The 26,031-nt window shown below is 33.9% G+C and overlaps 1 protein-coding gene across 3 annotated transcripts in view; it reads left to right on the forward strand.

Moving 5' to 3' along the window:
• The window catches only part of DNAI4 (dynein axonemal intermediate chain 4), a 79,338-nt gene that overhangs the window by 28,131 nt on the left and 25,176 nt on the right, over positions 1 to 26,031 (forward strand). For 2 of the 3 annotated variants that reach the window (XM_010963463.3, XM_045522978.2), the window contains exons 5-8: positions 2,627 to 2,783; positions 5,473 to 5,612; positions 15,657 to 15,812; positions 22,643 to 22,837. In XM_010963463.3, the coding sequence (XP_010961765.1) occupies positions 2,627 to 2,783; positions 5,473 to 5,612; positions 15,657 to 15,812; positions 22,643 to 22,837 (648 nt within the window). The remainder of the gene's footprint in view (positions 1 to 2,626; positions 2,784 to 5,472; positions 5,613 to 15,656; positions 15,813 to 22,642; positions 22,838 to 26,031) is intronic. The other variant, XM_045522977.2, reaches the window with a different exon arrangement.

A 26,031-nucleotide genomic window follows, 5' to 3' on the forward strand; every position in this document is an offset into this window, starting at 1 on the left:
TGGTTATTATCTTTGTTTTTAATATTTATTTAATTGTAAGCTTATATAATTTAATTTTGAACAATGATTGTATTTAACAATTAGCTCACAAAATTCCTGATAATTTAGTAATGGCCCCTTGCAAGCTTGTGCAGGCCAGCTGTAACACACTTCTGAATATAAATATATTTAAAATTTTCCCACATGATTCGAATGTGTAACAGTTTCTAATTTAGTATTAAAAATATTGATGTCTAGATCACATGTCTAGAATTCTGATTCAGTTATTTTGGAATGAAGCCTGAACATCAAGATTTTTAAAAGCTTCCCATGTGATAAGAAATGTACAGTAGATTTTTTAAAATGGTGAAACTATTCCATACAATATTGTAGTGGTGGACACATAACATTATGCTTTTATCAAAATCTATAGAAGCTTACAGCACAAAAAGTAAACCGTAATATACTACATTTTTTAAAAAACACAGTTAAGAGATCAGAGGACCCTTGAATGAAATACAGACTGTGACATAAGAATCTAACTGCTTTACAAATGTATGATGTAACTTCCCTGAGAGAGTGGGGGTGGGAGAGGAGGTGTAGACCTAAAAAATGTTGAAACTGAGTGGAAACTGTAAAATTAAAAACATGGAACTGCACATAACCACTGTATTCTAGTTGATTTTCAATGGAAGTATTCAATTTCAATTTTCATTGGGAGTGTAGGTTAACAACTCTGAACCACTGAACAGGTATACTAGGATTTTACATGTAAATAAATGGAAGGCAGATGGTAAGAATCAGATTTCTCACTGTCATTGGAGTGGGAGACTGCAGACAAACGAGGGAGGAAGGTTAGAACTATCTATGTGGTATTGGATGAGAATCAGAAACATTAATACAAACTCATGTTTAGCTTAATATAGGTACAGATTAATACATATAGATATAGATATATACGTGTATATGGGTTACTATAGACACAAATATTTCTTAGCTCTGTCTGCTAAGCAAGCCTAGAAAAATGACATCCCAGTAGAAACAAGCATATACAGTGCCCAAATCTTGGTTTCTAATACCATTCTCCAATAAAAGGAACCAGGGATCTTTGGAGAAAGGACTGATTCTAGACTGGAGCAGAGAATATATAAGGTGAATCAGAAAGTAAACAAGTACCAAGGAAAATACCTCTAAATTGAACAAACTAAAAATGGCAGGGGTATGGGAAAGGGACACCTCAGCCAATAGAAAGAGGTTGCAATGGTCAAAGCAGGAACAATTTCAACAACAAAATACATAGTTTAATATTGGATTATAACCCAAAGTAAATATTCATGATTCCATAATGATATGAATAAATGATTGAATAAATAAATTAATAGGGGAGTACAGACAAATCTTCTATACAAAAGAATTCCAAATAATTTATGTAGGTATTCCTCCCTCAAGAAGTTGGAACTTAATTCCCTATCTGTTTTAAGTGTGGACTTTGCATGTTGACTTCCTTCTAAAGAGTACTGGATGTAGAGAGGGAGGTGAAGAGTAACTTCAGAGCAGGGAAACCTGACAAACTCTAGCTCAAGGTCAAGGTGAACATCATCAGTAGTAAGTCACGTTGATAGCATGTACCCTTGATATGATATGGTGAGAATGACACTACCTCTGTAGTCTTCCTTCCAGAAATCCTTAAACCCTGTCTAACATCAGACAAACCAACTGAAGGACATCCTACAAAATACATGACCAGTACTCCTCAAAACTCAAGGTCATCAAAACAAGGGAAGTCTGAGAAATTGTCCGAGTCTAGGGAAGCCTAATGTGACATGATGACTTAATGCGATATATACTGCATGAAATCCTGGAAAAGAAGAAAGATGTTAGTTAAAAACTAAGGAAATTGGGATAAAGTACTGACTTTTGATAATAATGAAGCATCAATATTGATTTATTTGTTGTGATAAATGTACCATGGTAATGTTAGCAAAAGTAAAAACTGGGTAGGGTATGCAGGAACTCTTTGTAAGATTCTTGCAAATTTTCTGTATATGTAAAGCTGTTCTATAATTAAAATTTATTAAATATAAAAAAAAGTCTAGGGGTGAATCCCAGCCCTCCAGGTGATTCTGTTGCATGCTGAAGTTTGAGAATCATTGCTGACCTGTATACCTTGCCATGGCTCTTTATTTCCCACACCCTGAAACTCCATCCTCAGTGAAATTTGTCCTAAGGACAAGCAAAAGAACAAAAAGTTGTTATAGATATAGACTAGAAATTAACTTCAGGGCCCAGAGAAGGATTGCATACTATCCACAAAATACACTTGCCCTTATTCCTCTTGAGTGGTATCAACAGTCACTCACCCCAGTCTCCCTATTAATATTATGGGACAGATGTAATGGGATGCCCTTGGAGTTATGACTACACATTTGAGATTGGGGTAGGATTGACCTTTCAGTAACAGAGACTGTTTCTGGGCCATAGGATCCAGTTTGACTTCAGAGGGATTAAATAGACTGCATCTCAAAAGATGGCCTATTCCTTGACCATATAAGGCCACCTGCAACGGATGACTCATCATGATATTTTGGCAAAATGAAAATTAAAAATAGCAATTAGTAAATGATTTTTATTAAGTCATGTATTTTAGATTTACGAGTTATGAGGTCAACACCTGGAAAAACTGTAACAAAAGAAGACCTGGAGAAGACGATAGAGATAATACTAACAGAGACAGAAACAATGAGATTTTTTAACCTACCAACAGTCATGGTTTCTGTAGAATCTGAAGAAGCTGAGAAACTAAGGTATGTATGGCTCAATTGTTTATATTGCTTTTACAATTTAAATGCTAAGTCAGAAGTTCTTATCCTTGTTTTGTCTTTGGGGATTTCTGGAAAAACACTGGTGGTGTATGTGCCTGGTGAAATTATATATAAAGTTATACATGTGCCCCGTGAAATTACAGGTAAGGTGTTTATGTTGTATGCTCTTTCTAGAGGAGGAACCCATAGCTTTTCCATATTCTTTTAAAAAGTAGGTGAGTGACTATGTCAAATAACAAGAGAATGAAAGGAAGCTTCCAAGTCTTAAAATAGGTTTTAATGAATCTTTTCCTTTATGCATATATAAATTATTTTCAATTAAAAAAGAAATGACTGCTATTTTTATATTCAAAACTTAAGAAGGGAAAATATATTATGGGGAAATAACTGAATTTACTATATTAGAGTAGATTTTGTTTTTCTTTATTGATGAATATAAAAAGATTTTAGTTTTTGCCTCATGTATTTTGAAACCCTGTTCTTAGGCACATACACATTAAGAATTGTTAATCATTATGTAAGGCCCTCTTTATCTCTGATAATTTTCCTTGCTCTGAAGTCCACTCTGTCTGAAATTAATGTGGGTATATAAATAGATTATTAACATAGTTATTAAGATTATCTTCAAGTATAATTTGATTCATAGTACAAAAAATTCATCACTAAAATAATTTTATGGTATTATTTTTAACCCAAATATAAAATATTATAAAATTGTTTGGACTATAAAATGTAGTACAATTAGATCTTGATAAGCATACTTTTTAAAGTTCATGAGATGTAAAGGAAAGCTCCTAGAACCAAAAAAAAAAAAAAAAAAAAAAAAGGAAAGGAAAGGAAATGAATAACCAAGTGGTGGATAAGTGATCTGAAATCAGAGAGGGAGAGATGCTGGATGCAAATGTTAATATTAGCACATGGATCTAAGACCCAGCAAGTCTTGGGTTCCCCACGAACTGAGAGAATTAACACAGAGATTCTTGTATTAAGCCAAGACCCTTGAAAGGATCCCAGTTATCTCAAGTGGTCGCAGGTCAATCGGGTGTCCTAGCTACTATCATAAGCAAATGCACCTTCTCTGGAAGAAAGCATATCCCATTTAGACTCTTAAGATTCGCTCAGCTTGAGTTTAGTAAAATTACACCAAAGCAATAAAGAAACAAGTCATTATGAATGAGAACTTTAAAAAAGTCCTAGATCTAGATCCTGAGGAATATGGATAATGATATTATCAAGTTTAGGGTATAAAATGTATGTGAGGTCTTTAAATAAAAGATAGAGTTAAAATATCGGTAACACTAAGAAACTATCAAAATGATGACTTGTAATTGAAAAAATATCTAAAAAGAACTTTAAAATAAAGTATGTTATATAATTGTTACAGTTAAAAAGTAAACATTGATTTAATCTTTGATATTAAAAAAGCATTTAAAATTTAAACAAGACATAATTGAATAGATATTTAATAAATTGGAACATAGATCTAGGTAAATTATACAAAATGAAGCTTAGAGAGAAAAATGGGATATAAAGTATCAAAGAGAAATTTAAAACATACTAATAATAAAATAAAGGTCTAACATACATCAATTCCAAAAAGGCAAGACAGAAAGAATGGGAAAGAAGACTATTCAAAGTGATTCAGTAAGGATTTCCTCTAACTACTGAAAAATACCATTCCACAGATATAGGAATAAATAAAAAGAAATTCACACACACACAAATGGACTCAGTGCATTGTAACTCATACTCCAGAATACCAAATATTAAAAGATTAAAAAAGAAGAAGAAGAAGAAAAAACATATCTTCTACAGAGAAACAAACTGATAGCACTACTATGGATGTAGAAGGTCACTTCATAATGATAGGAAGGTATAATAATTCTACTTGAATATTCCTAATAAAATAACTGCATAATATATGAAGCAAAAATTGGAAACCTGATAGTTATTAAAGTAGGAGATTTAAACATGCCTCTCTTTATAATTGATGGATCAATCAGATTAAAAAAATTAGTATAGTTGCAGAAAATTTGAACTCAAAACATAATTTAATGGCCATGTATAGAACTTGGAATTCAACAATGAGAACAACACACTCTTTTTAAGCACACATGGAACATTTATAAAAATCATCCATGTACAAGGCCATGAAGCAAGGTTTTGAAAATTCAGAGAAGTGGTATCAGATAAACTAAATTCTCTGAGCACAGTGGAAAGAAAAATTAGTAACGTAAATCTCAACTGAAACATAGACACACAATCACATAATGCTTTTGGAAGTTAAAAAGCAGAGTTACTTAATTCTTCATGAACCAAAGAAGAAATACTCAGAACTAAACAATTATGAAAATGATACATACTATAAGATGATGTACTTTGAGGGAAATTTATAGCTTTAAATGTCTTCATCAAAGTTCATAAGACCTATGTGAAGATAATGCTAATATATTGTGGGTGGGTACTGAAAGTTGCAGGGAAGCTATAGTGTAAAAGCGTCCTTTGGAGGTAGTTTAATGCATTCTTTTCCTAAGGAGTGTTTTGAACTTTTCACTTCACTTTTTGGTGCAATCCACATTAAAGAAGGTAATTTTAAGAAAAAGCGTAGTACAAATAGATACGTGTCGTAATAATTTTTATTAATGAGTAGAGTATACGTTATTTTTTATAGCTGGAGAAACAAGAATTATGAGACCCTTTGTCGAAATAGATTAGGCAATGACTTGTATGTTGAAAGAATGATGCAGACTATTAATGGAGCACCAAAGAATAAAGAAGTTCAGTGTGACAGAATCATAAAGGAAGACAAAGGTAATTTCTATTTCATTCTGTTTGATAAGTTACCATATTTTAATATGCATTCTTTGAGTCTATCAATTAACAAATAAATGTTAAAATATATAAGGCAAAAATAGAAATAATTTGGCCAGATCACAACAGTAGCTGGGTACTCTGATCTACAGCTTTCAGAGTTTGATAATTAAGTTAACAAGTAATAAATACAGATACAGAAGATTTGAATAACATAATTATCAATCTTGATTTTCATACAAACTCTATCATAGAATTTTGTACTCTTCAAATCTTTATGAAACATTTATAAAAACTTACTGTTTACTGTAACAAAGAATATTGACCACAACTAATAAAATTTAAAATATACCAAGCACTATTTTAGACCTTTCATGTACAGGCATACCTGGGATATATTGCAAGTTTGGTTCAGACCACTCCAATAGAATGAATATCACAATAAAGTGAGTCACAAGAATTTTTGATTTCCTAGTGCATATAAAAGTTATGTTTACACTATGCTGTAGTCTATTAAGTGTACAGTAGCATTATGTCTAAAAAATGTACAATGTATTTTTAATTGAAAATATTTTAGTGCTAAAAAATACTAACCATCATTAGAGCCTTCAGTGAATCATAATCTTTTTTTCAGTAGAGTACCTTGCCTTAGTGTTGATGGCTGCTGACTGGTCAGGTTGGTGGTTGCAGAAAGTGGGGTGGCTGTAGCAAATTCTTAAAATAAGACAACAATGAGGTTTGCTGCATTGACTGACTTTCCTTTTGTGAGTGACTTCTCTGTAGTGTGTTTGATAGCATTTTACCCACAGTAGCACTTCGTTTAAAATTAGAGCCAATTCTCTCAAACCCTGCCATTGCTTTATCAGCTAAGTTTATATAATATTCTAAATCCTTTGACATCATTTCAACAATCCTCACAGCGTCTTCACCATGGGTAAATTCATCACAAGAAACCACTTTCTCATGCATAAAAAGCATCTTCTCATCCACTCAAGATTTATCATGAAATTATAGCAATTCATTCACATCTTCTAATTCTAGTTCTCTTGCTGTTTTCACCACATCTGAAGTTACTTTCTCCACTGAAGTCTTCAACCCTTCCAAGTCACCCATGAGGGTTGGAATCAACTTCTTCCAAACTCCTGTTAATGTTGATATTTTTACTTCTTCCCAAGAATCATGAATGTTCTTAATGGCAACTAGAATGGTGAGTCCTCTCCAGAAGGCTTTCAATTGACTTTGCCCAGACCCATCAGAGGAATTACTATCTATGGCAGCTATAGCCTTATGAAACATGTCTTTTATATAAGACTTGAAAGTCAGAGTGATTCCTTGATCCATGAACTGCAGAATGGAGGTTGCGTTAGCAGGCATGAAAACAACATGAATCTCACGGTACATTGTACATCAGTGCTCTTGGGTGGCCAGGCACACTGTCAATGACCAGTCATATTTTGAAAAGAATCTTTTTTTCTGAGCAGTAGATCTCAACAGTGGGCTTAAAATATTCAGTAAACCATGAAGTCTGCACATGTCATCATCCAGGCTTTGTTGTTCCATTGATAGAGTATAGGCAGAGTAGATTTAGCATAATTCTTAAGGGCTTTAAGATTTTCAGAATAGTAAATGAGCACTGACTTTGATTTAAAGTCACCAGCTGCATTAGCACCTAACAAGAAAGTCAGCCTGTCCTTCAAAGCATTGAAGCCAGGCATTGACTTCTCCTCTCTACCTACAAAAGTCCTAGGCGTCATCTTCTTCCAATACAAGACTGTTTCATTTACACTGAAAAATCTGTTGTTTAGTGTAGCCCCTTCATTATCTTAGCTAGATCTTCTGGACAACTTGCTTTGGCTTCTACATCAGCAGTTGCTGCTTCACCTTGCACTTTTATGTTATAGAATCAGCGTCTTTCCTTAAATCTCATGAATCAACCTTCAAACATTTCTTCTGCAGCTTCCTTACTTCTCGCAGCCTTCACAGAATTGAGGAGAGTTAGTGTCTTGCTCTGGATTAGGTTTTGGCTTAAGGGAATGTTGTGACTGATTTGATCTTCCATCCAGACCACTACAACTTTCTCCATACAGCAGTAAGGCTGTTTTGCTTTCTTATCATTCACGTGTTCACCGAAGTAGGACTTTTAATTTCCTTCAGGAACTTTTCTTTTGCATTTACAGTTTGGCTGTTTAGTGCAAGAAGCCTTGCCTTTGGCTTATCTCAGCTTTCAACATGCCTTCTTCACCAAGCTTGGATCATTTCTAGCTTTTAATTTAAAGTGAGAGATGTACTATTCTTTCTTTCTGTTGAACACTTAGAGATCACTATAAAGTTATTTATTTGCCTAATTTCAATACTGTTGTGTCTCAGGGAATAGGAGGGCCGAGGAGAGGGAGAGAGATGGGGGACCAGCCAGTCAGTGGAGCAGTAGAACACACATTTATCGAATAAGGTCTCTGTCTGACGTGGGCATGGTTTGTGGTTCCACCCGCTCCCACCTCAAATTACAATAGTAACATCAAAGATCACTGATTACACATCACCATAACAAATATAACAGTAATGAATAAGTTTAAATATTGTGATAGTTACCAAAATGTGACACAGACACGAGGTGAACAAACGCTGTTGGAAATGGTGCTGATAGAGCTGCTCAGTGCAGGGTTGCCACAAACCTTTAATTTGGGGGAAGAAAAAACCCAACAAAACGCAGTTTCTGCAAATTGCAATAAATGAGATATGCCTGTATATTAGCTGATTTAATTCTCACCACAGCCCTATGAGGTAGTAGCTATTATTATTCCCATTATTCTATAAAGAAGAAGAAACAGGCAAAGGGAAGTGAGCTAACTTGCCCTAGGCCACTCCATTACTGTGGTGGACGGTGATACTCCCAGTCTGATTCTTGAGCCTGAGCTCTTAACCACTACATTTACTATTTTTCAATGTTTATAAATTAACAAACTTGAGAACACAGCATTGCCAAAAAATCTGTGAGCTGTGGCCAAAGGGGTAATTAGAAGAAAGGTTATAATCTTAACAGCCTTTATTACTCATCAAAACCATAAACTAGTTCTTTTAAAAGATTAAAATAGACACACTTCTAAGGAAGTGCTAAGTCAAGAGAAGGGCAACTTATAATTAGTGGGAAATCTCTGTAGCATCTTTACTTGTTCTTGTACCGCTCCCCTCCTCCATACGGTGATGGTCTTAAAGATAGCAGTCTGCCATCTCAGTGTGAGACCCGGAGGGAACAGAACAGACTTTATTCTCGAAGAACTTGGTTTGTATGTTTTAACCTGTCTAGGGGCTACCTGGAGGACTGACAAAGGCATTTGTCTTCTTTTTTTTTTTTTTTTTTTTTACCTAACTCGGAACTCTCTCAGGCAATAGGCATATTGCATTCTTCAAAAACATTGTAAAGCAAATGAATTGCTTCCTGAGGAGTCAAACACTGAAAGCCTGGGAGAAAAATCAGGGGAGAGATTTTCTTCAGGAAATTAAGGTGTTGAAAAGATTTGCATATAGAAGGGAATTTAGAACATCATGTGTATGCCTAGCGCAGGATGCATGCTCAGAAATGACCTGAAAAGATCGTAACTGTACACTTCTGACCAATCTCCAGATTCAGTACAAGCAGGAAGTGAAAGCTGTGGTATAGTTTTAAGCAACCTATCTAAGCATTGAAGGAATTTCTAAACATAGGGCCAACCTACAAAGACTGGAAGGCTTTTTTTTTTCCTTTTTTTTTTTCTCTTTTTTTCTTTTTCTTTCCTTCTCTTCCTTTCTTTTCTTTTCTTTTTTTCTGTTTTTGAGGGAAGAGAAATCTAGAGGTTCAGAGAAATCTCTGTCAGGATGCTGGCTAACCAAAAGCTAAAAATCAAACACTTCTGAGATGATACATGACAAAGAATACAGACTTTACAAAAATAGTTTAGAAAAATGACTTAGCAAACAAACAACTACCACTCACAGTGAACTATAACATCAAATCCTGAGAAAGAGTCTGATTTCCAGAATTACCACATTATTATATTCACGATGTTCAATTGTCAGCAAAAAATTACAAAGGCTACAAAGGAACAAGAAAGTAAGGCTCATTCAAAGAAGAAATTAACAAAATCTCCCTGAGGAAGTACAAACATTAGATTTACTAGACAAAGATTTTAGATCAATTGTATTAAATATTTTCATAAGGCTGAAGGAAACTATGCACAAAGAATATTTGAAGAAACAACGGCCTGAATATTCGCAAATTTGATTAAACAAAACATGAATCTGTACCTCCAAGAAGCTCAACAAACTCCAAGGAGGATACAAATAAAGAGATCCATACTGAGACAGATTATAATCCAACTATTGAAATACAAGGAGAGACTCTTGAAAGCAGCAAGAGAAAAACGACTCACCACGTACAAGAGATCATCAATAAGATTACACCCAGTTTTCAGCTGAAACCCTGGAAGCTAGAAGCCAGTGGGATGACATACTTCAAGCACTGAAAGAGGAAAATTGTCAGCCAGGAATTCTATCCTTCGAATAATCCTCATGAAGGAGAAATTTAATTAAATAATTACAATTGAATATATCCTTGTGAAGGAGAAATTAAGATATTTATAGATAACTGAAAGCTAAGGGAATTCAGCACTAGTACAGTTGCCTTACAAGAAATGCTAACGGGAGTCCTTCAGGCAGAAATGAAAGGATGCTAGATACAATTTGAAAACATATGAAGAAACAAAGAACACTGGTAAAAGTAACTACATAGGTAAATACAAAAACCAGTATTGTAATTCTGGTTTGTAACTCCTATTTTTCTGTGATATAATTTAAAATAAACACATAAAACGGTAATTATAAATCTATGCTAATGGGCATACAAAATATAAAGATGTAATTTGTGACAATATCAACATAAAGGGGGTGGAATTTGGTTACCTAGGAGCAGTTTTTTTGTATGATTAAAGTAAGGTAGTATTATTTCAAAATAGATTGTTAAAATTTTAAGAAATTAATTTTATTCCCCAAGGCAAGCACCAAGAAATAACTTAGAAATTACAGAAAAGGAAATGAGAAAGAAAAATGATACACTATAAAAATATAAATTAAATATAAAAGAAGACAGTCAGGGACTATTTGAAGAACAAAGAAAATATGAGACATGAAAAAGATAAATAGAAAAATGGCAGAAGTCCTTCCTGAACAGTAATTACTTTAAATAAATGGATTAAACATTCCAATTAAAAAGCAGAGATTGACAGAATGGATTTTAGATAAAGGACAATAAAACTGGAACCAAAAAAAACATGACCCAACTATATGCTAACAAGAGACTCCACTATTTTTTTCCAGTTTATTGAGAAATAATTGACATACATCACTGTATAAATTTAAGGTGTATAGCATGATCATTTGATTTACATATACTGTGAAATGATTGCCACAGTAGGTTTAATTAACACCTATCATATCATATATAGAAAATAAAAAGTTGCAGAATATAAGATCAACACACAAAATTCAATTGTATTTCTATACACCATCTACAAACAATCCAAAAAAAAATTGTGTTTAAAATAGCACCTAAAATAATAAAATTCTTAGGAATGAATTTAACCAAGGTAATGAAAAACTTGTACATTGATAACTGCAAAAAAAATTGCTAGAAAAAAATAAAAGAAGACCTGAGTAATTGGAAATACATCCTGTGTTAATGGATTGAAAGACTTAATTTTGTTAAGAGGTGACTACTACCCAAAACAATCCCAAACACTTTTTTCAACAATAGAAATAAACATCCTAAAATTTATATGGACTATAAAGGGATCCCCAAGTAGCCCAAACAATCTCAAAAAAGAACAGCTAAAGGCCTCATACTTCCTGATTTAAAAACTTGCTGTAAGTTATAGTGATCAAAATAAGATAGTACTAGCATAAAGATAGATATATAGACCAAAAAAATAGAAAAGAGATTCCAGAAATAAACCCTCACATATATGGCTAAATGATTTTTGATAAAGATGCTAAAACCATTTCATGAAGATAAAATTGTCTTTTCAGTAAATGGCGCTGGGACAACTAGATAGCCACATGCAAAAGAATAAAGTTGCACTTCTATCTCGTATCATATACAAAAATTAACTTAAAGTGGATCAGTGATTTAAATGAAAGAGCTAAAACTATAAAACTCTTAGAAAAAAATTAGGATAAATATTTCTGCCCTTTGTCTTGACAGTAGATCCTTAGACATGATACTAGAAGCCTGGAGAACAAAAGAAAAAAAAATGGATAAATTGGGCTTCATCAAAATTAAAAACTTTTGTGCATCAAATAACCATCAAAAAAGTAAAAGGACAACCTACATAATGGGAGAAAATATTCACAAATCCCCTCTCTGTTCAAGGTCTGGTAGCCAGAATATATAAGGAAATTTTGTAATCTAAAAACAAAACGACAAACAACACAATTAAAAAATGGGCATAGGACTTCAACAGACAGTTTTCCAAAGAAAAACGAGTGGTCAACAAGCACAGGAAAAATTGTTAAATGTCATTAATCATTAGAGAAATGCAAATCAAAACCATAATGAGTTACTACTTCTCACCCATTAGAATGACTATAATTAAACAAACAAACACAAAAAGAAGTGTTGACAAGAAAGTTGAGACTTTGAAGCCTCTATACACTGCTTTTGGGAACATAAAATGGTGCAGCTACTGTGGAAAAGAGTTTGGTAGGTCCTCAAACAGAATTGCTGTGTTAGCCAGCAATTCCACTCCTAGGTATATACCCCATAGAATTGAAAATAGGTACTCAAATACATGCACACACATGTTCATAACAGCAGTATTTTCCATAGTCAAAAAGTGGAAAAACTGAAATGTCTGTCAATGGATGAATGGATAAACAAAATGTGTAAACACACACACTGAAAAATATAATAGAGTCAAAAAAGGAATTAAACACATGGTCTGAATAAGTGATAAGTTTCCCTTTTCTACCCTGAAAGACATCAGAAATTTCTTCTCTCGAGAGGACAAAATAGAGGATCTTTAGTTGGGGAACATCAGGCACAGTTCAAGACATGGGTACTTAACGAAAAACCAAAAACAAAAAACCAGTGGGATTAAATAACCCTATGCATACTGAATGCTACTCTTCAGAAATCCCGTCCTCCCTCGTGAAAGGGTCCTAGAACATGGGTAGCCAGACTTAAATACAAGTGCTGATAGTTGGAGATGTGAGTAAAAGGTAATGCAGAGTGGATATGGGCAGGACCCCAATAGCATTTGCCACAGAAGAACAAACCCCCAAACAAAGCAAAGGAATGATCAATACAAAAGTTAAGAAATGTGGGTACTTCTGTTGGAGGTGGCTGGAAGGAAGACGCTTATGATAGGATAGTGTCCAGTGTGCTTGTAGGCAACTGAAGGTATTGTTTCTTATCCTCGTTGGTGAGTACATGGTATTAATTCTTTCTTTACCTTACACGTATATGAAATATACTCTCTTCTGCGAAGGTCTGTGTTTCACAAGAAAGATTTTACTAAAACAATGGTTTAATTTATACTAAAGAATTTGATACAGACCAAGTAAATAAAAAGATTTTATGGATCAAAAAAAAAAAAGCATGTCTTCCTTGCCTGATTTTGGTTGAAATTGAAAGAGATTCAGGAGTCAGAGAGATGGAAATGAAGATACTGCCTTTATTACTGATGAAGTTAATTGAAAAATGTAGTCTTAAATCCACAAATAAGTGGATTTGGTATTTCTTCCCTCCAGAATAGATCTTACCAACAGTAACTGGCACAGCTAGATAAGCCAGACCTGCTATGTATGGGTGAGAACAGATCAGAATGCATGCTTTCTGCGAGTAAAGACTTACCAGAAAAATCCAGAAGTGGCTGAGCTGCGGTTCCTTCTCCTAAACTCTCCTGTGGGTTAGTCACTTCTGTTTCCGTGGCAGTAAGTCAGTGTGGGAAATAGAGGAGCCAGAAATGTCAATTTAGCTGAAGTTGCCTCTGCAAAGATTCACAAAAACTGAGGAAAAAGTTTCCCACCTAACAGAATACAGTAAATTTATTACAGAAGTGGCGTTTCAAATAAATGGATAACTCAATAAATGTTCCTGGCCAAATTTTGAAAATACAGTTAAATCCTAAAACTTGGTAGATTTCATTAAGCCAGTTTGTTTTCTAAGTATATTATCCTACAATAATAATTTTTTAAGGTATATGTGATATGAGGCTCATTTTAATTAAAAATATACATATGTATTTGTTCATTACAAACACATGTATATATTTATGTCAGTCTGGAAAGATGCACAAAAATGTTAGCAGTTATTATTTCTAGGTGATAGAAATGTGAGTCATTTACCTTTTCTTTTATATATAGTAAGCATGTCTTTTTACTCAACTAAAAAGTAAAATTATTTTTCTATAAATGTTATGTAGCCAAGTATTACTCTTTTATAGTCTGAATTAAACTAGTGGTTGGAAACAATGTTTTAAAACTTGTAAAAACTATTTACACGTATCTTACACTCAGAAATGCTCAAAACACTGGTATATTGGGAATACTTTTTTCTGATCATAGCTAAAATAAGATTTCTTTAACAGTGTATGACAGTACAAAATTGCGAAGTCAGAATTATTTATTATTTATTATTCTAGCTTGTACATGAGATTATGACATGTACATAATATCTGCTTCTTAGATTTTCTGTTTCTAAGGTTAATTAAATTTATTCCAATGAATAAATGTAATGATGTTACCTAAACCAATGTTTCTTGTTATCTTTAAAAAAGAAACAATTTTAAATCACCCTAACATTTTACATTGATCATTTATAACTTGCATATGTATCTCTGTAGCAATTATTTCATTAGTGACCATGTAACAATATATTCCTATATGCTCAGCTTACTAAATTTTTAGTTAAAGGGAGAAAAAGAAAGTTAGGTAATTTAATATTCAAAGGAATAATTTCTGTCTAAAGTCTTTTCCTTTATGAGCATGGGAAGTGTACCATCTTCAATTCAGCAAGATATATTAGGTATTCACTCTGTGTATGACTTTGTTAGATCCTTTTAAGGTAAGTTCATAAGTTATTATGAAATGTGAGCTGACATTCTTACTAATTGAAAACATCATTAAATACCGAAGCTCCTTCATTTTATATCATGAAAATAGAGGTTCTAACAATGAAGTAATTTATTAGACCTAGATCCTGTTTTGATTTTCAGAAAAAATAATTCTTTATTAAATCACTGTACTTTAACTGAAAGTTTAGTAAGGTTAGCATGTAAGGATATATTATTACATAGTCACTGATATAATAATTGCCATATAAGAGTTTCATTGTTATATCAGCAATAAAGAGGGTTGGGAGGTTTTCAGTTTTAAATTTGAAGATAAATAACATTGCCAATTTTTGTTTGGAGACCACTGATATATTTCTCATTTGAATAAATATAGATAACTTAAAAATTTAAAGAGAGAATATAATAACCAAGCCATTCTATACATTTCTTGGGAACACTTTTCCAAGTACAATCTTTACACATATAGAAAATTTTACTTGATAAAAATGGAATTAGATGATTACAAATAAGAAGTATTGTAGAATATAGCATGTTATATGTTAACCATAAGTAAAAGTACATTAAAACCTTGTTATAGTTGTCCAGGGCCATATCAAGGTAGCCCTATATTGACAAACTGATGAGATTATGTGGTACCAGTTTGGGATAGAAGGGAGGAAGTGTGGGGATCAGAAAAGGATGGTGAGGATAATTTGGAGCTATTACTAAAATATGAAGGTATTTGTAGATGCAAATGGTGTAATGTCTAAGGATCTCTTAAGGTGTCCTCATGATTAATTTATTTTTCACCTTTATCCACTTCCTGCCATTGTGGTAAAACAATAGTATTTTCCCCCTAAACAATAGATATTCTTATCTTAGATTTTGCTATAACTTGTTATGGATAAGCTAAAATATTAGAATTTGGTTTAAAATAATCTTTACCTTTCTGTTTCTTTAGGCATAATGTCCACTGCTTGGGATTTGTATGATTCTTATAATGCTATGGAGCTTTCATCTCTACCAGTGAAACAACCTACAATTGATTCAAGTAGTAAAGCAACTGTGCCTTCTAAAGATTGGGACCAAAGAGCACCAGGGAGCACTTTAGAAAAAAGTAAGATTTTACTTATTTCAGTTTTTTTTTTCAGTTGTGGCAAAATTGGTATGTAACAGTATATTAGTTTCAAATGTACAACATAATAATTCAATCTTTGTATACACCACAAAGTGATCACCACAGTATGTCTGGTTACTGTCTGTCCCTCTACAATTAACCCACCCTCTTCACTCATTTCACTTACCCCTAGCTTCCCCTCTGATAACCATCATGCTGTTCTCTGCATCTATGAATTTTGTTTTGTTCATGTTTTTCCATTTTCATTTATCTCAAGGTATTTTTTGATTTTCTCTTTGATTTCTTCAGTGACCCATTGGATGTTGAGTAGCATGTTGTTTAGACTCTACATGCTTGTGTTTCTAGGTTTTTTTTCTTGGATTTCTAGTCTCATACCTTTGTGGTCAGAAAAGATGTTTAATATGATTTGATCTTCTTAAGTTTATTGAGACTTGTTTTCCGCACTAACATGTGTGGTTTTATTATTATTAGATGGTGTCCTTGTGAGGGCCACTAGCATGTTTCCCTCAGCCACAGAGCCAGGTTCTCCAGGAGTGTTCCCTATGTGTGCTACATGCAGCCTCCTGTTGTGGCTGGGTTGTGATTGCTGTAGGTGCACTAGTGTGTAGGACTGGCCCCCAGTACAGCTTCCTATAAGGCCTAGTAATGACTATTGAGGACACTCTGGTGTGTTGGGCCAGCCCTGGGGTGCGAGCCATTTTTGGACATCTGCCCTGGCTGAAGTTATCTGCCAGGTGTGGCAGTGTGGACAGCTGCTTTGGAGGGGCCCTGGTGCCTGCTGAGGGTGCCTGCTAGGTGTGGTGGGATGGTAGGGTGCAGGGCCTCTGGAGTGTATCTGTGTGTGAACCTAGGGCAGTGTGAGCAGTGCCAGTAAGGTGGGTGGGAAGAACCAGAAATAGTGACTGCCAGGTTAGCTAGGTAGAATGTGAGCAAAAAATCTTGCCTGTCAATGACTTTTTATCCAGAGACAGTTTCAACAGATCCCTTCACCTTGGAGGCACATACCCTAAAGTTAGCCCATGAATCTCTTTCATTTATGCTTTTCAAATGGCTGCCTCTTCACTGGGACACAGACTGAGTGAATTTGTATGTGTACCCTTTAAGATCAGAATCTCTGTGTATTCGGTAGGAATATAGCCCTTGGCTCTACTGGACATGGGCCTCACTGGTTTTCAAAGGCAGACATTATAGGGGCTTATCTTCCAGTGCAGGTCCCCTGGACTGAGAAGCTCAAAGTGGGACGTGGACCCCTTGCTCCTCAGAGAGGACCTGAACTGCTCTGACACGCTTGCTAGCTGTGGATCACTGTGCTGAGGGTGTGGGTCTGGCCAGATGGCGTCTCTGCCCCTTCCACTTATCTCCTTGTGGCTTTTTCTTTTTATCCTTAGTTGTAGAATATCTTTTCTGCTAGTCTTCAGGTTGTTCTCAGAGATAATTGCTCTATATGTAGTTGTAGTTTTGGCTTGTCCCTGGGAGTAGAGGAGACCAAGATCTTTCTACTCTTCCTTACTAATCAATTTTTAGCTATTCTAAAAGGTGTGTAGTGGTATCTCATTATTGTTTTAATTTGCAATTCCCCAATAACATGTGATGTTGACCATCTTTTCATAGGCTTACTTTTCATCTGTATCTCTTCTTTGGTGAGGTGTCTATTTTGAATTTTTTTTCATTTATAATTGGATCTTTTTTTATTGCTGAGTTTTATGAATTCTATATGTAATTTGGTTACAAGTCCTTTATCAGATACATGTTCTGCAAATATATTCTCCCAGTTGGTGACTTATTTCAGCCTTTCTTAATAATATCTTTTGTAGACCAAGAAATTTTAATTTTAATAAAGTCCAATTTAATATATTTTTCTTTTTTGTATTATGCTTTTAGTGTTATATCTAAAAATTATTACCAAACTCAAGGGAATTTGGATTTTCTCCTATATTGTCTTCTAGAAATGTTTTAGTTTTGTATTTCACATTTAGGTCTAAGGTCCATTTCAGTTAACTTTTGTGAAAGTTTAGACTAGACTAGACTAGTCTAGACTAGACTAGACTACACTTTCTGTCTAGATTAAAATTCTTTGCATATGGATGTCTCATTGTCCATTTGTTGAAAAGACTCCATTGACCTTACACCTTTGTCAAGTATCAGTTAACTATATTTGTGTGGGTGTATTTCTGGGCTCTCTGTTCTGTTCCTCTGATCAATTTGTCTGTTCTTTCACCAATACCACATTGTCTTCATTAACTGTAGCTTTACAGTAATTCTTAAAATTAGGTAGTGTCAGTCCTATATTTTTCTTCATTATTGTGCTAACTATCTTGATCTTTTGCCTCATCATGAACTTTAGAATTAGTTTGTTGATATCCACAAAATAACTTGCTGGGATTTTAACTGAGATTGCATTGAATCTACAGATCAAGCTGGGGAGAATAGGCCTCTTAACAACAGTGAGACTTCTATCCATGAAAATTTAATTGTGTGAATCTTCTTTGATTTCTTTTATCAGCATTTTATAGTTTTCCTCATATAGATCCTGTACATATTTTGTTGGCTTATGCCTTAAGCATATAATTGTTTGGTTTTAATATAAATAATATCATTGTTTTAATTTTAAATTTCAGTTGTTCATTGCTGGTTTATAGGAAAGCCATTGACTTTTGTATGTTAAACTTATATCCCATGACCTTGCTGTAATTGCATATTAGTTCTAGAACTTTTTTTTTTTTTTTGACAATTCTTTGGGATTTCCTACATAGAAAATCATGTCATCTATGAACAAAATGATTTTTTTTCCCTTCCAATCTGGATGATTTTTATTTCCTTTTCTTGTCTTATCCTACTGGCTAGGACTTATAGTACAATGTCAAATAGAAGTGGTGAGAGTGAATAGCTTAGTCTTGTTCCTGATATCAAGACTGCTATCTTAGTCTTGTCCCCTTGTTTCATGTTAGAGAGAAAGTTTTCAGTTTCTCATCATTAAGTATGATGTTAGCTGAAGTTTTTTGTAGATTTTTTTTTTTTTTTATCAAATAGAGGCAGTTCTTTTCTATTCCCAGTTTACTGGGAGTTTTTATCATGAAAGGATTTTAGATTTTGTCAAATAATTTTTCTGAATCTATTGATATAATCATGTGATTTTTATTCTTTAGCTTATTGATGTGATAGATTACAATACTTGATTTTTGAATGTTGCCTTGCATAAATCCTACTTGGTTTTGGTATATAATTCTATTTATACATTATTGAATTAAATCTGTTAATATTTTGCTGAGGGTTTTTGCGTTATTATCATGAGAGATGTTCTGTAATTCTCCTTTCTTGTAATGCCTTCATTCAGTTTTGGTGTTAGAATAATGGTAGCCTAATAAAATGAGTTGGGAAGTGAATTTTTCTATTTTTTTCCTTGAAGTTCTATCAGTTTTTGCCTTATGTATTTTGTAGACTTAGTTTTGCTACAGAAACAGTTAGGTTTGCTGTATCCTTTTGGAGACTTGACCACTTTATCATTATGGAATGCTCCTCTGTTTTGTGCCAGTCTCAACCTTTCAATAACCAGGTTGTGGTTGAACCAGCCCTTGTGGTTCTTATTACGATTGCAAGATGGCTTTCAGCAGTAATTATCAGGGAACCTGGAAAAAAATTGTTTATTACTTATAGACCTGGAAATTATACAGTACACCTGGGACCACACAGCAAGGTATATATATATATATATATATATACACATAGAGAGAGAGAGAGAGAGAGAGAGAGAATAGGCCTGGGGTTCTGCTTTTATTGAGGTTGAGAAAGGGTTTCATAGGCTCACTCTCTGATGGTCAACTTAAAACATAAGAACAGGAATTTAAAGCGGGGAAAGAGGATAAAAAAGTAGCCCAAATGGTTAGTTATTAAAATCAACCAAGATCTTTAAAACAAGAGAACCTCGGTGAAGGGAGGCAGCCTGGCTCTTTATCTAGTGTAGCTGGCAATGTGTTACTCAGGATAGCTGTCTTTGAAGTGGATGCCTCTTTGAAATGGATACCTTGGCAATTCAAGCTTAAATTAGGCATTTGCATTACAAAAAAGAAAATTAACAGTAACAGCCACAGGGTTTACCACTACCCCCTCTTTATCCCTGGTAATATTCCTTGCTCTACAGTCTACTTTGTCTGATATTAAATATATTTAGTTCACTTCTTTTGATTAGTGTTAAAATGGTATATCATTCTTTATCCCATTACTTTCATTCTGTCTGTGCCTTTACATTTAAATTGGATTTCTTATAGACAACATTATTTTAAAGTGTGGATTTTATTATTATTCTGGTGTGACAAAACCATCAGATTAGGACACAATTGCTATTGGAAATACAGCTTGTTGTACTCCCAGATCTCAAGAGGAGAGGGAATTCAATGCTCTGGGCTACACAAAGTAGCACGAGAGTTGGTCAGGAGGCAGAGGAAATAGGTAGAATATATGAACAGAAGCCTTGGTTGAGGTTTCTGTAGGAAGGAATGGGTGAGTCAGGGTTAGCCAATTTAGGATTGGCAAGTGTGAATAATTTCAGAGGGGCATAGGGGCTTCCCTAGTTTTCTAGTACCTAGTCTTGGGATAATTATGGCAGTAATAGTTACTCAATTGTTGTTTAAATTGGGTAATTTCTTTTGTTCCCTCTTTAAGTTCACTGATTCTTTCCTCTGTCCTCTCCTGTTGAGCCCACCCATGAAATTTAAAATTTTGGTTATTTCACTTTTTAATTCTAACATTTTCATTTGGTTGTTGTATGGGTTTACTAAGACTTTTTATTCTTTGATAGTACTTTCTATTATTCCATTTGTTTCAAATGTGTTCATAAATACTTGAAATGTTTTTTTTTTTGATGGCTGCCTTAAACTGTCAGATAATCCAGACATCTCTGTCATCTCAGAATTGGTATCTGTTGATTTTGTTTACTTATTTTGTTTTTCACTGAAGTTGAGATTTTCTTGGTTCTTTGGATGATGAATGATTTTCAGTTGAAATTTAGAAATTTTGGGTATTATATCATGAGAAATAGATCTTCTTTAAACCTCCCCTTTTTAGCAGGCTTTGTTTGACACTATTCTGACAGGGGAATTTACTGCTTCATTTCTTCCAGGCAGGAGTAAAAGTCCATGTTCTCCACTTGGCCTTCAGTTACACTGAAGGAGGGGATCTCCTCATTACTGGTGGCCAGGGGCAGGTGGGGAGCTCTGGCTTCCATTGATACTACATAGCTGGGAAGAGTAGGAGTGCCTCATGACCACTCCCTGACATCATGGATTGGGACTTGGCTTTATTACTGTTGGGCAGTGCTGTAAGTTCTGACTCAGTCCAACTCTGACTGTTCTCATGGGGAGAAGAAGGGGCACCTTGTTACTGCCAGGTGGGTGTGCAATTCCATGTTTCCCAATTGGTCTCCACTGACATTGCAGACAAGGCAGCACAGTCATTATATTTGGTAGGATTCAAAGTCCTGACTCCTTACTGAGCCTTCTCTGACACCATGCCCACTGGAGGGCCGGGAGGTTGGAATGCCTGGTTAGAGCCTGGCAAGGATGGAAGTGTAGGCTTCTCGCTTGGCTAGTGGAATTTGTGGAATAAGTGGGGCTACAGTTTTTTTCTGTGGTTTTTGTCTGGAGTAGAGTGGTTATAATCTAAAAGCTTTCTTTCTTGCAAGGCTGTTTTTTTCCTGGTCTTTTGGTTAGAGACAGGAGGTTTGCCTGGAGTATTTGCAGCAATAAGAAACCCAGGGGACTCACCACTGTGTCATTCCTTAGGTCCTGAACTCTCCTGTTGCTCTGCCTTATTCTATCAAAGAGTTTCAAAGGTTTCCTATGTTTCTTTTATATATAATGTATTAAGCAGGAGGAATAAGGAAAGGTGTGTCTACTCCATATTCACAGATGCAGGATTCCCCTTCATTCTGTTTTTTACTAAGTAATGTGGTAGGCAGAATAATCATTCTCCAAATATATACACATCCCCTTCTCTGGAACCTGTAAATAAATAACCTTACATGGCAAAAGAGGTTTTTTCAGATGTGATTACATTAAGGATCTTCAAAGGAGGAGATTATCCTGGATTATCTGAGTGGACCTAAACTAATCACATGGGTACTTAAAATTGGAGCACTTTTTGCAGTGGTGGTCAGAGAAAAATGTAATGACAGAAATATGTTAGAGAGATGCAGTGTTGCTGTTTTTTGAAGATGAAGGAAAGGTTGTTGGTGGCTTCTAGAATTTGAAAAAGCCAAGGAAATGAATTCTCCTTTAGAGCCTTCAGAAAGGAGCATAACCCTCTTAATTTATCAGTTTTATCCCAGTGAGACTTGGGTCAGACCTCTAACCTACAGAACTCTGATAAATTGGAATGGTTTTAATCTACTAAGTTTTTGGTAATTTGTTATAGCATTAATACAAAATTAACAGTAGTGTAGTATTGCTTTAGAGCAATATCAAATCAAAACTTAATCTGAACACTGACAATAATTTTATTTCAATTTGAATAAAAATATACAGATACAAATTACCTCGTGAGTTGTCATTGCTCATTTTCTGAAAAAGAGCATGTTTTTGAATGGTGAAGAATTCCAAAAAGATAACTATGTATCTATATATCTATATCTATATATCTATCTTGCAAGTGCTTGGTATATAAAAGTCATTCAATGAATGCCTGTTGAAATTGTTGAATACTGGAGAAAAACAAATAGTAATGGCAGAATGTCATTTCTTAAATCTTTAGAATGTACAAACCATCTAATATTATTTGAATTATTTCATCATTGCATCATGTTTGTTATTTCACAGTTAGTGAAGGTAGTTCTCTAATGGATATAGAAAATGTAATTCTGGCTAAAATCCACAATGATGAAGAAAACCACTCAGATGCAGTATTGAAATCTGACAAATTTCAACAGGACTTATTTTTTATGGAACGAGTTATAATGGAAAATATATTTAGGCCAAAACTTGCAGCTTATCGTCAGCTTCCTGTTTTAAAAGGTATGTACTAGAACACTTTTTTTTTTTAATTGTGTTGTTTTGAAATATTTTATACTTAAAAAGGGTATTTTAAAAATAACCACTTTTATACAAGCTCAAATAACTTAAAAATTAGATTGTGTTAGTTATTATTCCTAAATGTGATCTCCAGACTGAGTTATCACCAATCAGAAGACATGTTTATGTAGTTTTCAGCACTAAGTATGTGAGTAGCAGTAGAATGCAGACCAGGGAGCCCAAAGAAAGAGGCAACCTCTTAGAGTCAGAAGTTTATAAGCACCTGTGGCTCTTTCCTCTCCCTTCTCTCCGCATTGAATTATTCTCTCATAATCAGCTCCACCTTTTCTATTGCCATTGACACTTTCCAGTTTCTGGCTTTTATTTCCTTTCCCTAATTTTATTTTACTGGCATTCTTCCTGTTCTTATTGCTACAAATCCCATCTCATATGTTCCCAAAATATTTTGAGGGATTTTAAAGATCATCTAATTCAACCTTTATTTTTTGAATGAATAAAACGAAGGTTATGGAAACTTTCTAAGTTTACATAGTCTGTAACAAATCTAGGCATTCAACCAATGTATTTTGATCCTATTTCAATTCTCTTTCCACCTTACCATCCTAGCATGCTGATATATCCTAAACACAGGTTTGAACATGGCATTTAGCTGCTAGAAAACCTTCATTACTTTTCCATTGCCAAGAATAAATTACAAACATCACAGTGTATAATTTGAAGACACTTGCAATCTGGTTCCAGATTATTTTCTCTCATTATAGTATTTTGGAGACCCTAGAAGTTAACTATACTAGACTTACCTAATAATCCCCAAGCAGAACCTAAAGCTTCTTGCCTTAGTACCTTTAGTTGTAATATTCTTGACTATCCACCCTTGTCCCTAGCCAATCTTTGCCTACTGCATTTGCAGCTGTCAAGTATGAATTAGGGCAAACTCCCTTATGAAATTTTTATTGATCCTTCAAGTCAAAATTGATCTTCTGTATGAGTACACCAAAAAATTAGGCTACAACATTGCATATGTGACAAATGGTTATAAACCTTTTTGCTTATGTACATCTAAGAATATTGAAGAACTATATTCCTTATCTCATGTTAGGTTGATAATTTAATTTTTTTCATCATATATATAAACTTTTCATACCATAATTAAAGAGTTATAAGGTAAAAATTTACAGAGTACTGTAAATGTTGACATTTTAAAAACAAAACTGGTGGTAGGTCATTTCTTTATATGAATCTAAGAAAAAGAAATACTATATGAAATTTTTAATGAAGTAAGATTTACACATAATGAAATGCATGTATTTAACTGTATAATTTGATACATTTTGAAAATGTATAAAATCTGTATAACTAATACTCTAAGCGAGATAGAGATAGAGACTATATCCATCAACCCCAAAAGTTCCTTTGTGCTGTTTTCCAGTTAAACCTTACACCCTTATAGATAGGCAGTAAGCTGATTTCTTTCACCATAGATGAATTTTTTGGGTAAATCACAGAAGTGGGTTCATATAGTAAGTATTTGTTTGTGTCTGGCTTCTTTCACTCAACACAATGTTTTTGAGATTCATCTAGGTTGATGTGTATATAAGTAGTTCATTTTTTTTCTGAGTAGTGTTCCAGTTTATGAAAATACCATGAATTGTGTATTCATTCATCTGTTACTGGACACCTGGACACATTTGGGCTATTATAAACAAAGCTGCTATGATCATTTTTGTGCTTCTTTTTGTGGATATGTTGCAGTTTCTCTTGGGTAATTACCTAGAAATGGAATCACTGAGTCTTTAGGTAGATGTATCTATAATTTTTTCAGAAACTGAAAAATACCTTCCCAAATTATTTGTACCATCTTCCACAAGCAATACACAAGAGTTGCTCTATATTCTTGATAATGCCTGATGTTGGCAATTTTTTTGAGTTTTTGTTTTTTTGTCCTTTGTATGTCTTCTTTTGTGTAATGTTTGGTCAAGTTCTTTGCCCATTTTAAAATTGAGTTGTCCTGTTTTAAAAAATCAAGTTGTAGGATCTTATTTTTATGGATTCTGGATATAAACTCTTTGAAAGATACATATATTACAACTGTTTTCTCTAAGTCTATAGCTTGCCAATGTATTTGTCCTTTGTTGAGCAGAAGTTTTTAATTTTGATGAAGTCTTATCTATCATTTTTTTTCTTTTGTAGTAAATGCTTTCCATTCCTTTTCTAAGATCTCTTTGCCTGTGCCGAAGTTGCAAATATCCTTGGCCTGTTTCTGAACATTCAATATTTCATTGTTAAATATGATATGTATAGTTTTTTTGTAGATACATTTAATTGGTTTGAGGAAATTTCCTTATCTTTCTAGTTTGCTAGACATTTTAAAGGATAAATGGGTGTCGAATTTTGTTCAAAACATTTCAAATGCTGCAACGCTACTCAGCAATAAAAATGAGTGCACTACCTACATACATAATACCTTGATGGATCTGCGTGGAACTCAAAAACATTGTTGAGTGAAAGAAGTCAGACACAAAAGAATACATACCAACAGACCCATTTATGTGATATACTATCACAGACAAAACTAATCCAAGGTGATAGAAATTAAACTAGTGCCTGCCTATGGTAGGTTACATTTGACTGGAAAGTAGCTTGAGGAAACTTTTTTGGTTAATGGATATATTCTTCATCTTTATTAGGATGTTTGTTACATCAGTGTGTATACTTATCAAAATTCATACTGTACAGCTAAAATCTATGCATATCAATGAATGTAAAACTTTTCACAATTAAAAAATATATTTATATTATCTGGGATTCACTTAAAGAGTGATATACCATTGTTATTTTTAAGCAGCTTTTTGAGGTGTAAGTGACAATAAACTATACATTTAAAGGATACGATTTAATAAGCCTTGATATGTCACCACAGTTAATGAATATATACGATTATATGTAATGATATATATATATATATATATATATATATAATGTTTTTCAGGTCTTTTATAATCCTTCCTTCTTGTTCCTCTTTGCCCCCCATCCTTAAGAAACCACTGATTTGCTTTACATCTAAATAGATTAGTTTGCATTTTCTAGAATTTTTAAATAAATGTAATCATACAGTATGCACTCTTTTTAAATCTAGCTTCTTTTCACTCAGCAAAGTTATTTTCAGCTTCACTCAT

Source organism: Camelus bactrianus, chromosome 13 (assembly GCF_048773025.1).
Source record: "Camelus bactrianus isolate YW-2024 breed Bactrian camel chromosome 13, ASM4877302v1, whole genome shotgun sequence".
Classification (NCBI taxonomy): Eukaryota; Metazoa; Chordata; class Mammalia; order Artiodactyla; family Camelidae; genus Camelus; species Camelus bactrianus.